At 41.8% G+C, this 15,100-nt stretch overlaps 1 protein-coding gene across 1 annotated transcript in view; it reads right to left on the reverse strand.

Annotated features, from left to right (window-relative positions):
• SOS1 (SOS Ras/Rac guanine nucleotide exchange factor 1) overlaps nt 1-15,082 on the reverse strand; it is a gene marked incomplete in the record, with an annotated part of 130,821 nt that extends 115,739 nt beyond the window's left edge. Inside the window, 1 exon segment of the mRNA XM_014588926.2 lies at nt 14,991-15,082. Coding sequence (XP_014444412.1) covers nt 14,991-15,043 — 53 coding nt within the window.
• Nucleotides 15,083-15,100: the final 18 nt, after the last annotated feature.

A 15,100-nucleotide genomic window follows, 5' to 3' on the forward strand; every position in this document is an offset into this window, starting at 1 on the left:
ACAAGGAATCATCTTCATGGTTATATGGCTGGACTATTCAGGGTATTCACTGTTAGTCTGCCTGAAGTACTCCTGTTGACACAGTAATAATCGGGTATCTTTGAATTGTTTCATTTTGTCTTACTGTTCTGTTTGTGTGTGTGTGTGTTTCAAGTATTTTCTTTATCTCTATTTATTTATTTTAATTTGACCAGAGAGGACAGAGAGAGAGAGACACACACACACACACAAAGTGAGAAAGCAAGCCCCCAGGTGTGGGACTTGAACTGTGGTTGCCCATGTGGGAGTCCAGCGCCCTTAGTACCACACCACCTGCCGACCCCGTTTGTGTTTTATGAATTAAAAAATGATATGAAATGTGAAGGTTGATTAGTTAATGGAACAAATTATATACCATTAGTTTTAATGAAAATTAAGTTTGACTTTTAAAAATTTACCAAAAAAATGATAAAATAAAAAAGAACAAAATACAAAGAATTTTTTTAAAAAGAAAAAAATAAATAAAAATGAAAAAACAAAAAAAAGGGAAAAATAAATAAAAAGAGGAGCTGGCAGGTGGTGAGGTGGTTAAGGGCACTGGACTCCCCATATGGCCAATTGTGGTTCAAGTCTCAGATCTGGTGGCTTGCTTTCTCACTTCCTCTCTCTCTGTCCCTCTCTGATCAAATTAAAATAAAGTTAAATAAAGTAACTATTTTATAAGATAAGTGAATAAAAAGAATTTACCAAGACTTTTTCTTTTAAGTACAAGGGGTTTTGTGGGAGATGGGGAACAGCAGATCTTTTAAATGGAGGAAAACTGCAATTAAGATGACCCAGGCTGGCCATGAGAAGGAGCCTCTGATTACAGGGAGCCTAACTGACTGAGGAGGGCCCCAGGTGCTATACTGAAATCCATCACTGTTTTTGCTAAGGTCATGCTTGCCACTAGCTCTTTCCAGGCAATGACTGAGCATGGCAGGCATACTAAGACCTATTCCTGAAAACGTGGAATTCCTGTGAAGGCAACTTCCACTCAAAGTCTTCCTGGGGCCTTGGCAAACTTTCCTTTGTATGGCATTGCAGCCTAAGATATTTTCACTCAAAAGTGTCTTCCTTATTTTCTCCTTCACCTTGGAGTGGGCCTAAAGACTCTCCCTATCTCCTTCCTCTTGTTCTCTCACAAGCATTTCCCCTAATAAACTTCTTACATGCTTAATTCCATCTTGGCATCTTCTTCTAAGAGTATTTGTACTAATACAACCACAAAGGCTTCCCTTGACGCATCATGTTTTTAAAATATCTTGCTATTTTAAATTTTATTTTATTTTTTGCGAGAGGGTGTGTGTGCTTGCCCTAGAGGGGACGGTCACACTGTAATCCTTTGTCCTCCATATCTCCTTCTGGGATTTGGGCATGCACATGCACCTGGCATATTTTTCAAGCTGCTGGATCTGGGACTAGAACTGTACAGGCAGCCCTGTAGGATCCAGCTGCCTTAATCACCATACAACCACTGACCCAAAATGAACTATTTCTAAAACGTAACATTTGCTTTTTTACTTGCTAAAATAATAATAATAATACCTTTCAACTGGTGAAGATCTCAACTAAGGCCTTAAGTAACTCAATAGTACATTTTCGAGGGGACAGAGTTAGGAACCACACACAATTTTTTCCAAAAAATTTTTTGCCAGAGGGCACATGTGCTTGCCTGGGGGCAGAGGACAAGGAGGCAGAGACAGGGAGTAAGCACATCCCCCATGGAGCATGATTATACTGCAATCCTTCTCCTCCTTTCAGGATTTTGGGCACACATGTGTCAGGGACATTTTTCAGGCCGCTAGGTCCAGAACTTGAACAGCACAGTTAGCCACTTGGGATCCAGCTACCAGAACCACCACCATCGGAAGCTAAGCTCCAATTTAACGAATATATGCTAAGCACCTGTTATACTGAGTTGTCCGAAAAGTCGTGGCTCATTTTTGCATAGAAAAAATATGTCATGACTTTTCTGACAACCCAATACATGACACATATGTTAAGTATTAGAGGGAATATAAAGATAAGTAGAATGTTACTTTTGCCCTCAAGGAATTCCCAATTTAGAGGGGAAAAAAAAAAAAAACATAGATTCAAACCAACTTCAAAAGGCAGACTGTGGTTAAGTGCTAAAATTGAGACAAAAGGTGGGAAGGACATGAACAGATTCATTCTACATAGGAGACAAAGTTGTAAGAGAAAGGTTCTGTGGAAGGGGTGGCTCTTGAAATGTACTTTGATAGACATCAGAATCTTCAGGCTGTACCTGTCTGTAATTACCAAGGGCAGTCCAGCAAAGACTTCATGACTGCCATAGTAGGCTACTCCCAAAATGTAAATCCCCCCATTGCAAATTTCTCACACTTCTCATTCCAAGTACCCAATGGTTTCTTAGTTGGCCTCCAAACTTCCTCCTCTCTGTGTGCCTCTCCCATCACCATCTCAGACCCCTAAGGCAAAAACCTGATAATCTTTTTATTCCTCTCACTGTCGCATTCATTCAATCACAAATCTATTTCTAAATCCCTCTAAAATGTTTGCTTTTTCCCTATCCCCACAGCTGTCACCCTAATAAAGGCTACCATCATCCCTTCCATGAACTGCTGCAAAACTATTCCTGTCTACAGTTCAGCCTCCATTTAATTCATACTCCATAGAGCAGACAGTGATCCTTCAAAAACTGTATCTAATTCTCAGTACCTTTCCTTAGTAGTTCCTTATTGCTCACAAGATAAAATGCAATAATTTGGTTCACTCTGACACTACACTCTAGACTTAAGCTACTCAGAACTCCTAAAATGCAAGTTCTTCTTGACCTCCAAACTACCACAAACCCGTCACATGGAGGTTAAGGAAGCTGGATCCCTAATGGCCAACTGCATGGTTCAAGTACTGAACCTGGTGGCTTGAAAAATAATCAGAGCTTGGAGAACCAGCAGATGTTATAATGGTTACATGGCTGGAGTCCTATATGGTCATCCATGATTGGAGTCCCAGACGGGAAGGCTTGAAACTCACACCGGGCATGTGTGTGTGCCTGCCCAAAAATCCCAAGAGGAGAATGGAGGAGAAGGGATTATAGCATGGCCATTCCCCCCCCCCCCCGGGGGGGGGTGTGGTGGCTGATTTCTTGCTTTCTGTTTCTCTCTTTCTCTTTCTCCCTGGTGACAGCATGTGCCCTATAGCATAAAAAAAATTTTTTGAGAAATTTTTGCTGTAGGGCGCGTGAGCTCACCAGAAAGACAGAGAGAGATAGAGACAGAAAGTGAGAAACCACTCCCCAGGGGTGATGGCCACGCCACAATCCCTTCTCCTCCATTCTCTCGGGATCTTGGGCATGCACACATGTGCCCAGCGTGACTTTAAACCACGGGGCCTGGGACTCAAATCACGGTCAACTACATGGGGGTCCAGCGACATAGCCATTATGCCATCTGCTGATCCCAGCACAATTTTCTCTTAACAAAGAAAGAAAAACAAGCAGGGTGCATGTGTATGCATGCCCAAAGTATGAAGAGGAGAATGGAGAAGGAAATTGAGGCATGCCATCCTGGTAAGGGTGATTTCTGTGATTTCTCATTATTTTTCCCTCTATTCCTCTGGCGAGCACATGTACCCTATAGCAAACTGAAAAAACAAATGGACAAACAAAAACTAGAAACATTAAAATAGTATTTCCAAAGGGGGACCAACAGGTGGTGTGGTGGTTAAGGCGCTGGACATTCCCACATGGCTAACCATGGTTCAAGTCCTGGACCTGGTAGCTTGCTTTCTCACTTTGTCTCTCTCTCTGTGTCTCTCTGGTCAAAATAAAATAAGTCAATGAATAAATAAAATTAAAAATAATTTTTAAAAAAATAGTATTTCCTAAGGAAAAAACTGAGTGCTTATACCAGCTAACTTTGATAAATTACTACGAATCTACAGTTTATAGTTTACAGTTTATTTATCTAATCAATAAATCAATGGGATAGACTGGAGAGCATAGAAATAAACTCACAGATACACAGTATAGATAGAAAGATATCAGTATGCATTTAAGTGAAATGATTTATTGGGTTGTCGGAAAATGATTTATTGGTTGACGTATTTTTCTGTTTTCCTATGCAAAAGTGTGTCATGACTTTTCTGGCGACCCAATAATTTTCATAAAAACACTAACACAGGGGCCAGCTGGTGGCATGGTAGTTAAGGGCGCTGCACTCCCACATGGCCGACTACCGTTAGAGTCCCAGACCTGGTGGCTTGCTTTTTTGCTTTCTCTTTCTCTCGCTCTGGTCAAATTAAAATAAGTAAATAAATAAATAAAATAATTCTTTTTAAAAAAACACCCCACTAACACAATCCAATAGAGAAAAGAAGGGCTCTCCAATAAACGGATATGAAATAACTTGATATTAGCACAGAAAAAAGTTGAATCTCAAGTCATTACCTGTATCATACAACAATTAACTTGAAATGGACAAAAGCTAAAAAGTATCGCGCTTTAGAAGACAACACGAGGGAATATCTTTATGACTTGGTGTCACACAAAGGATTTGTAAACACAGAGAGCAATTATCTTAAAAAAAAAAACATAAAATTTTACTTCATCAATATTAAAACATCTATTCATCAAAAAATATCACTAGGAAAACAAATAAACAAGTCACAGGCTAGAAGGAAATATTTGTAAAATATGTATCTGAAAAAGGATAGTTATCCAGGATATACTCAGAACTCTTATAATTAAATACTAAAATGAAAAACACAATTTTTAAAAAAACCTTTAAGGGTTGGTTTGTTTTTGCCTTAGGGCACGTGAGCTTGCTGTGGAGAGACAGTGAGAGGGAAAGTGAGTAATCTCAGTCACCAGCACCAGAAAGGATGACCATGCCACAATTCCTACCCCTTGATTCTCTTTCTGAGATTTTGGGCACGTATGCACACGCGCCCTGTGTGATTTTTTTAAAGAATTATTTATTTCATTTTATTTACTCATTCATTTATTTTAATTTGACCAGAGAGAGAGGGGGTGGGGGGGGGGGAAGAGTCAGAAAGCAAGCCACCAGGTACACGACTTGAACCATGGTCGTCCATGTGGGAGTCCAGCGCCCTTAACCACCATGCCAGGTGCTGGTCCCCCAGCGTGATTTTCAATCCGCCAGGTCCAGGACTTGAACTACCATCAGTCATGTGGGAGGTCCAGCATCCCAATCACTATACCACCTGCTGGGTCCCAACTCAATTTTTTTTTTTTTTAATGAGAGATTTTTGCTATAGGGGTGTACGCTCACTGGAGAAACTGAAACACAGAGAAAAAGAAAGCAAAAAATCACCCTCCCAAAGGGGATGGCCATGCCATAATCCCTTCTCCTCCATCCTTCTCTTCCATTCTCCCTGGCATCTTGGGCAGACATGAACATGCAACCAACATAAGTTAAAGTTTTCAGGTCCGGGACTTGAACCATGGCCAACTACGTGGGAATCCAGCAATGTAACCATTACACCATCTGCTGGTCCTCCTAACTCAATTTTTTTTAATGAGCAAAAGATTTGAGCAGATGCTCCCCAATGGAAGATATATAAGTGGACAATGAGAACATGAAAAATAATCTGACACCATTAGTTGTCAGGGTAATGCAAATTAACACCACAATGAGACACTACTACACACCCACCATGGGGACTGAAATTGAAGACGTCTAACACCAAACACTGGCAAGGATAAGGAGCTACTGGAACTCTCGCATATTACTGGCAAGAATGTAAAATGGCACAACCACTCTGGGAGACAGTCTGGCAGTTTCTCATAAAACTAAACAGACACCTATCCTATGAGCCATTTTTCTTGGTATTTACCCAAGAGAAATGAAAACATATGTCTACAAAAAGACTTATGTAGGAACATTCATAAGGTTTATTCATAATAGCCCTAAACTTAAAACATCTCAGGTATCCATCCACTGGATAAACTGTGACATAAAAAGGACTGAATTCTTGATAAACACCACCTCAAAAGCCTTACCAAAAATATATACTGCATGATTCTATTTATATGATGTTCTGAACAGACAAGATTAACTAAGCTACGGGAGGATGATAAAAGATCAGAACCGTGGCTGCTTCTGGCAGTCGGGGAGGACTGACTCGGGAAGCACATGAAGGAATTTTGGGAGTGAGGGTAATGTTCCCTATCTTTGTACAGGCTTGGATTCTGCGCATTTGTCAAAACTCATTAAAAGGTACAGTTAACACTTGTGTGCTTCGGTATTTAAATTTTACCTAAAAAAGAAAAGGAACTAGAAACAAATATTGAATTCTAGCTAATGATGTGCATGCTGGAGTAATGTGGTGAAATGTACTGCTGTCTGCCACTCACTCTGAAAGGCAACAAAATGTAAGAGGGAATGATGGGTGGAGAGAGGGAGAGACAGGCATGTAAAAAGGCAAAACATAATAAAATGTTAATTATTGAATCTAAGTGATGAGTATATGGGTATTTACTACATATAATTCTTTCCACTTTTCATAATAAAATGTTAGGGTAAAAACTTGATCATGAGACAAATTTCTAAAATGAAGTTTAGGGGTTTTCTTCCTATTTCATCTACAGCCGGACACATGATACATTAGAGGGGGACAGGGGCGTAGCTGCATTTTACTATTATCAGATAACATACTACTTCCGATATTTCTGGTGACCAGCAGATGGCGTAATGGTCACGCTGCTGGACTCCGGTGTAGTTGACCACAATTTGGGCCCTGGACCTGGCAGCTTAAAACTCACACCAGGTGCATGTGTACGTGTGCCCAAGATCCTGAGAGGAGAATAGAGGAAAAGTGATTGGGGCATGGCCACTCCCCGAGGGGATGATTCCTAGCTTTCTGTGTCTCTGACTCTGCCGAGCACGCTCGCCCTATAGCAAAAACCTCTTTTAAATAAATAAAGATACACCTGGACCTCCTTGAATTAGTCTTCCTCTCCTCTACAGTACATACCATTATTATTGTGTGTCCATCACCATCTGCGTATACAACCCACAGCAGGCACTACACCAACTTTGGAGCTCCTAATTTCATCTCCTTCAGTTCTGGAATCTTGAAACTTCCAAAATATAACCATTGTCACCATCTCTAATCGCAATCCCCTATCTGCTCCCACTGCCTTTTTCTTCTAACTCATCGAGACTTCTAATCCATGAAGCCCCATTTTTCTCCCAGCCGATTAATTCCCTTATAGCCTACTTGCCATCTACCACCTGAAATAGCCCTGTTCTTACACTCCACTGCAGCCATCTGCAACTAGTGATTTGTGGAAAAAGTCATGAGATTTTTCCTATGTTTTTCTATGCAAAAATGCGTCATGACTTTTCCAACAACCCATTATCTTTTCTACCCATTTTCCTGAACTGATGAGCACTGCTAGAGGAAAATTTCCCAACTGCCACTCCAAATTTATGGTCTCCACACTCAGCACTGCTCAGCAATTCCTTTCCCAGTCACTGGTTGACTTCTCCACAACGGCAATTCCAAAACTTTGTAATTCCCCTTAAACTCCTTACACAATTCCCCTTCCTCACTCTATGTAAAACATCCTGCCTTTATTTCATCATGAGAACAGAGACTACCTAGTATGAACTTCAAGCTGCCCAGCCTGTTACCCAATCTTTATCTCTTCCCATAACAAAGTACTTAAAAATGCAGACTCTGTAACCTAACCACTTTACAAAACTTTACAAACTTCAGTTTTCTTGCCTATAAAATGGAAGCATAATAGCAGCGTATGAGGACATACGTGAAGCACTTAAAACAGTACCAGACAGACAGGTCAAGGATAATCCCAATGCCTGCGTCCCGAACCATCTTCTTCAGTATCTTCACTGGCACTCTCCACCAGCTCCTTCCTCAAAGGCTCTTCACAAAATCAGTTTCTGTCATCTTCAAATACGAAACAAAAATGTCTTTCCCAATCCTGAATCCCCCTTCTGCCTCATTAGTAACTCTTTTCCCTGAACTTCCAAGCTTCTAGAAGAAACAATCTGAAGAGAAAAGAACAAAAGAGTCATCTTCCCTTGTTAGTCTTACCTTTTCCATGCTCTTCCATCTTCCACCCTCACACTAAAACTGCTCTGACATATGTGACCACTGACCTCTTAGCTGTCAAATCTAACACTTGACAGGCACCGCATCTACTCTTCTGTAACCTGGCATGGTTAACAATTCTGTTCTTATGCTCACTGCTCTCTTACCTTCTCAAATGCTGACTTTATTCCTCCAGCCTGACTCCTCCCTCCTCAATATCCTTTGATCTTCTTCCCTCTGCCCTCTCCCTCCACGCTATTTCCCACTTTCCTCCATTTCTGATGCCAGTCCTATTTGAGTCTATCTTTTTATTTTATTTATTATTATTATTAATTTGCTATAGGGCATGGCATGTGCACTCACCAGAGATTGAGAGAGAGAGAGAGAAAGAGAGAAAGCGAGAAAGCAAGCCACCAGGTCTGGGACTCAAAATGCATTTGGCCATGTGGAAGTCCAGCATCTTAACCACAATGCCAAGTGCTGGTCCCAAGTCTATCACTCATAATGAGTGGTCTCATCTACCTTTTGAACTCCTTCATTGAAGTGCAATTGACATACAGTAAACTACACATAGCTAAACCACATATTCTGATCATTTTTTGTGTATGTATATATCCCTGAAACAATCAGCATATCAAGATTAGTGAACATATTAATAAGAACCTCTTAAAACAGCTACTGACCTGAGGCCAGCAGGTGGCACAGTGCTGGACTCCCACATGGCTGACCACAGTTCAAGTCTCGAACCCAGCAGCTTGACAGTCACAATGGATGCATGTGAGTGCGTACTCAATCTCCCAGGAGAATGGAGAAGGGACTGCAGCATTGCCATCCCTGCTGAGGGGTGATTTCTTACTTTCTCTGTGTGTCTCTGGCAAGTGTACGTACTCTATACCAAAAATCTTAAAAAAAAAAAAAACTGATCTACATTAAATTGAGTTTTCTAGAATTTTACAAAACTAGAATTATACAGTTTTGGGCTGGCAGATAGCACGGTGGTTAAGGGTGCTGGATTCCCACATGGCCAACTGTGGTTTGAGTCCCAAACCTGGAGCTTGCTTTCTCACACACACACTCTCTCTCTCTCTCTCTCTCACTCTCACTCTGTCCCTCTCTGGTCAAATTAAAATAAAGAAGAAAAGAAAGAAAGATAAATTTAAAATATATATATATGTGTATATATATATATATAAAACTGTATATATATATATACAGTTTATACTCTTTTTTGGTTTGGCTTCTTTCATTCTGCACAATTATTCTGAGATTCAGCCATGTTGTCATGTACATCAATAATTAACACCTGGGGCCAGCAGTTGGCATGGTGATTAAGGCACTGGACTCCCACAAGGCCGACCATGGTTTGAGTCCCAGATTTAGTGGCTTGAAATCATGCTGAGCATGTGTGCGTGCATCCATGCCCAAAATCCCGAGAGGAGAACAGAGGAGAAGGGATTACAATATGGCCATCTACCCTAGAGGATGATTACTCCCTTTCCCCCTCTCTGTCTCTCTCTGGAGATTGCATGTGCCCTATGACAAAACACACACACACACACACACACACACACACACACACACACACAGAGTTCATTCCTTTTTATTGTCCTTTTTATTGTTGAATAATCTCGTACTGTCGGACCACCAGTTAGCATAATGGCTATGTTGCCAGACTCCCATGTAGTCAACTGCAGTTCAAAGTCCCAGATCCAGTGGCTTCAACTTATGCTAGGTGCGTGTGCGTGCATGCCCAAGATCCTGAGAGGAAAATGGAGGGGAAGGGATTGCAGTGTGGCCATCCCCCCTGAGGGGTGATTTCTCACTTTATGTCTCTGTCTTTCTGGTGAGCACACGTGCCCTGTAGGAAAAGCCTCTCAAAAAAAAAAAATCTCCCACTGTATGGTTGTATCACAAGTTTATTCATTTACCTGTTGATAGACATTTGGGTTGTTTCCAGTTTGAGCTAAAGAGAGCTGCCATGAACATTCATATATGAACCTTCATATAGAAATAGGCTTCACTTACTCTACAGCTTTACTTACATAGCTATAAGTCCAAATCTGCTTCATCAGATACCAACAACCAATTACTGTTTGGAGAAGAGCTTCTGGATAACCCAAAAGGAGTTTTAAATCACAATACTCGGGACCAGCAGTTAGCATAATGGCTATGTCACTGGACTCCCACATAGTCGACCACGGTTTGCGTCCCAACCCGGTGGCTTTAAACTCACACCGGGCGCGTGTGTGTGCGTGCCCAAGATCCCGAGAGGAGAATGGAGGAGAAGGGATTGCAGCATGGCCATTCCCCCTGGGGGATGATTTCTCACTTTTTGTCTCTATGTCTCTGTCTGGCGAGTGCACGCGCCCTAAAGGGAAAACCCCCCCCAAAAAAAAAAAAAAAATCACAATACTCAAGAATCATCTTACTAAGGACCATCAGGTGGCACAGTGGTGAAGGTACTGGATTTCCACATGGCCAACTATAGTTTGAGTCCTAGACTCAGCTACTTGAAAATCACACTGGGCACATGTGCATGCATGTCCAAGAACCTAAGAAGAGAAGGGATTGCAGAGTGGCCACCCCCTCACCCTTAGTCTCTCTCTGGGAAGTGTGTGTACCCTAAGGCAAAAATCTAAAAAAATATATCTTATTATGCCACAATTCTCTCTACCCCAAAGGCTTTTCCTATTTCTTCTATCCTGACTAAAGGCACCCAAACCAGAAAAAAGATTATTGCTGCACCCTTTCCATTCCCAGAATGACTCACTGACTATGTCAAGTCTGCCTTTAAATGCATCTCAAAATCTATCCCCATAAATTTGCATGCCAGTTCAAATGTACCTTTTAATTCAAATACATATCACTTGGCTAGACTATCAAACTAGCCTAACTGTTTTATTTACTTCGGATCACATTCTTCTCCAACCCATTTTTCATTCTATGACCAAAATGAAATTTTTCACAATTTCAAATCTAATGTTACTTATTTCAAACTCCTTAATAGCTTCTATCTCCTTAAGACAAAATTCAAGCTCCTTGTCTTAACACACAAAAAACTGTAAACCAGATTATTGTCTTTAGATTCATCCCCTGCTACCTCTCATAATGTTCTAACTGATTATGTCATTAACCTTTTTGAAGATGCATGTATCTTTTAAGAAGTTTATTATTTCTTCTATGAAAAAGAATCAGAGACACAAAGAGGAGAGTCAGACACCCCAAATAGGCTCTTAGGCCACAATCCTCTGTCCCCTCAGTCTCAGCGGGACAAGATCGTAAGAATCCAAATGTGTGCCCAGCATGCACATGGAGACCTCAGGATGTAAACCTGGGACCTTCCCACGTACGGTCTCAGTGTCATGAAGCATTACCACTGTGCTACCAAGGCTGGCTAGAAACTATTCACCTTTGTATCTTTAGTGCCAAGGGCAATACCTATCCTATAGTAGGCATGATATATTTGTGAAATAAATGAAAGATAGGACTGACTTAGATTGATACACACCATGAGATAGATGCAGTGGGACATTCTGAGTGGATTCAGGAAGAACAGCAGTCCAGTCTGGCTAACGCATAAAGAACACGAAAGACTGTAGCAGGCATTCCAGTCAAAAAAGCAGGGTGAAGCCAGATTGTCCAGCACAATCAATTCCATGTTAAAAATTATACACACTTGGGACCAGCAGTTAGCGTAATGGCTATGTCGCTAGACTCCCACGTTGTCGACCGTAGTTCGCATGTCGGAACTGGTGGCTTAAACTCACGCCAGGCACGTGTGCATGCATGCCCAAGATCCCTAGAGGAGAAGGGATTGTGGCGTGGCCATCCCCCTGTGGGGGGGTGATTTCTCACTTTCTATCTCTCTGTCTCTGGCGAGCGCACACGCCCTATAGCAAAAACTTATAAAAAAATTAAAAAAAAAAACAAACTATACACACTCGAGGGGCTAAAAGGTGGCGTGGATAAGGGCACTTGACTCCCACATGGTGGACCGCGGTTCAAGTCCCAGAACTGGCAGCTTTGTTTCTCCCTTTCTCTCTCCCTCTTACTCTGTCCCTCTCTGGTCAAATTTAAATAAATAAATAAATAAAGTTAAATAAAATAATTCGTATGAAATAAAAACCTGTACACACTTATCCTATGTTTGGACAGCCATGGTTCTACACAAGAATGCAACACACTCAAGATAGATAAATTCAAGAATCATTTTATTAACCACTATTCCGTTTACCCCTATAACTTTTGAAATTTGGAAAACAAAGGCAAATTGAGGGAACTCAGAGTACTACAACAGTCTGGAAAGGGGGACTCAATTAAAGCAGTTGAAAGAAAACAGATTAGAACAAGTCAAAGGGGAATGAACATTCAAGCTCTGCCCGGGTGTGGACCATTATGCAGAGAAAAGTCTAAATTGACTCCAAAGTTCTGACCTAGTCAAAATGATTAATGTTTAAAATGGTAGGTGGAGTGGCATAAGGTAATACTTTTAGTTTAGGTATTCCCTCATCCATTTAACTCAACTTGTGTGCCTCGAGGTCTCGGCCACAGGAAATAATGAAAGTAAGGTGCCATCCCTGATCTCAAGGAGCTTTTAATCTATATGGGTGAAGATGCAGGCGAATAAATAGAAACTTAAAATTCACTGTTAAGAGCTAGGACAGAGAAGAGAGGAAGGAAGGGAGGGAGGGAAAGGAAAGAAGGAAAAAAGCCAAACTAAACCAAAACAGAGGAGTGATATTCACTCAACTCAGCCCTGAGGATTTCAAGAAAGCTGAGGCTTAGTCAGCACAGAAGGATGAGTAGTGTTAGGCCTGGCAAAGCACCTCCAGGTGAAGGGAATAGCTTGCCCCAAGAGTGAAAGAACACAAGCTGGGTGCACCGACAAGCAGTCAAATAACACATCTGAAGGAAGAATTCAAGATATGGAGACAGCCAAAGAAAGTGTATGGTAAGTAGGAGAAAATGTAGGTCTTAAGCTACCAAGAGTATATCCAGACATGAAACATATTTTCAATTTTGCCTTAGGCTTAGAATCATGGCTAGTGGATATTTTAAAAAGAACTGGAAGAATCTTACATATCAGCTAGACGATATACTTCCACCTCCTCCCATCACTTCCATGGCAAGAGCATCTCTGCTGAAAGTCAAAACCTGATTTATATAAAACAAAGAAAACTGGTGGGAACTGTGGCGAATTCGAGAGACATGCCCTGCTTACTTATCTCCAGTGGTTTACTGCTTTGCTTGAACACAAGCTCCAACTAGAGAGATCTTTCAGTTCTTCGGAACTTCAGATTTTACTATTTCCATTTTAAAATAATGACAACCAATTTCACATTTACAAACTAAAACAACACTGGATCAACCAAACAACATACATCTGTGGACGGACTTCAGCAAGGACTAGGGATGTAGCGAAGGTCTCCTATAATGCTGTTCTCAAAGGATCTTCAACTAACACCCTAGGGGTTTCCCTCAGAGATAGCTGCTTGCTCCCAAAGCAAAATGGCCCCAAACTGGTCATATGAGTTCTTTTTACATGTTTTTAAACAATTTTTCTGTCTCCTCCTCCCCTACCACAATGCCAGCTTCTAGCATCGCTGAGACCTCCTACTCCCCAGCTGAGAAGTCAAGCTTGCAGGTACAGCAAAAGTAAATACAGTCTGATGGGTTTTCTAATGAATAAAATACATAAGGCTCATGGTATTTCTTCTGTTTTCTTAGAAAAGATCTTAGAAATTGTTGTAAGTAATCAGACAATTGAGGAAAAAGCCAGTAACTTAAATCTAAACTATATGAGCAAATTCTGCTAACAAACCAAATAGTTTCCATTGTAAGTGGAGGGAGGAGGAAAAACAGGCAAAAGGGAAAGTAAAAGTTGATGGCCTTTGAGAAGTACTAGACACCTTCTAAGACACTTGGCTGAAAGTATCAATGTTTGGCATAAAAAGTACATCATCATCTCAATTCTCAATAGAACAAAACTATACATTTCAAACAGCATGAAATATTCTCCAAACAACAAGAGACTGGGATTCATAAACACTATTAAAATAGTCATCTTTCTAGAAAAGTTAAATGAAGACAAGGAAACAAAAAGTCTAGTGGTCACAATGTTGCTTTCGAAACTTTTTTTTTTAATGTTGCAAATTCCCTAATTATACTAAGACATTTCAGAGCTCTCACACGGTATAAAACTTTAAATAACGAGGTGGCAAACTTAAAGAAATATACAAAGGTTAAAAGATAAGACTAAACAACACACCAAATGACAGTACCCAGATTCTCAAACTCTCAAAAGAAAAAAAAAAAATGAAAATAGTGGCATGTGCACGACCAGTCCCTCTTTAACCAGAGGAGCGGGGGAATTCGCGAGAATCTCTGGAGAGTGATTACGGAAGGCGAGCAAAGCAGGCCGTGTTCCTGCTGGCAGGCGAGCTCGCAATTACTTAGAGCAAGCATTGTGGCCAAACTCTTCTCAAGCCACTAAAACGAGCGAGCGTACTGGACACCTAAAACGAGAGCCTGACCCCATGTCCGGGGCAAGATCGAGAAGGAGGAAAAGTGGCCTGCTCAGACCGCCAGGGAAAACTCAGGCTCCTGCAACTGTGTTCCTGAATCCAGGAGCAGGGCATTAACCTCTCCGCGGCTGGATGATTCGGACCAACTCTCCCGGCTTCCTACGGCCTTCCCACTCGCCGGGTGAATGTCAACACCGAGGACCAGCAGTATGCGGGAAGCTCCGTCCTTTCGGAGAGGCGGTGAGTCCGGGAAGAAAGACGGCCCTGCCCGCGCCCCGCCTCCCAGCCCGGCTCGGCCCTGCGCCCGTGCGAGGGGCTGCAGCCGGGGAGCCGGGGGCCCGCGCTCCTCACCTTTTTCAGCGCCGGGCCCCGGAGTCCCACTTGGGCGCGTTCTCCTCGCTGAAAAACTCGTACGGCAGCTGCTGCGCCTGCATGGTGCCCCCGGGGCGCCTCCGGGCAGGGAGAGGGGCGGCGGCGGCCGGGCCGGGGAG

This window comes from Tupaia chinensis, unplaced genomic scaffold (assembly GCF_000334495.1).
Source record: "Tupaia chinensis unplaced genomic scaffold, TupChi_1.0 Scaffold000317_1, whole genome shotgun sequence".
Classification (NCBI taxonomy): Eukaryota; Metazoa; Chordata; class Mammalia; order Scandentia; family Tupaiidae; genus Tupaia; species Tupaia belangeri.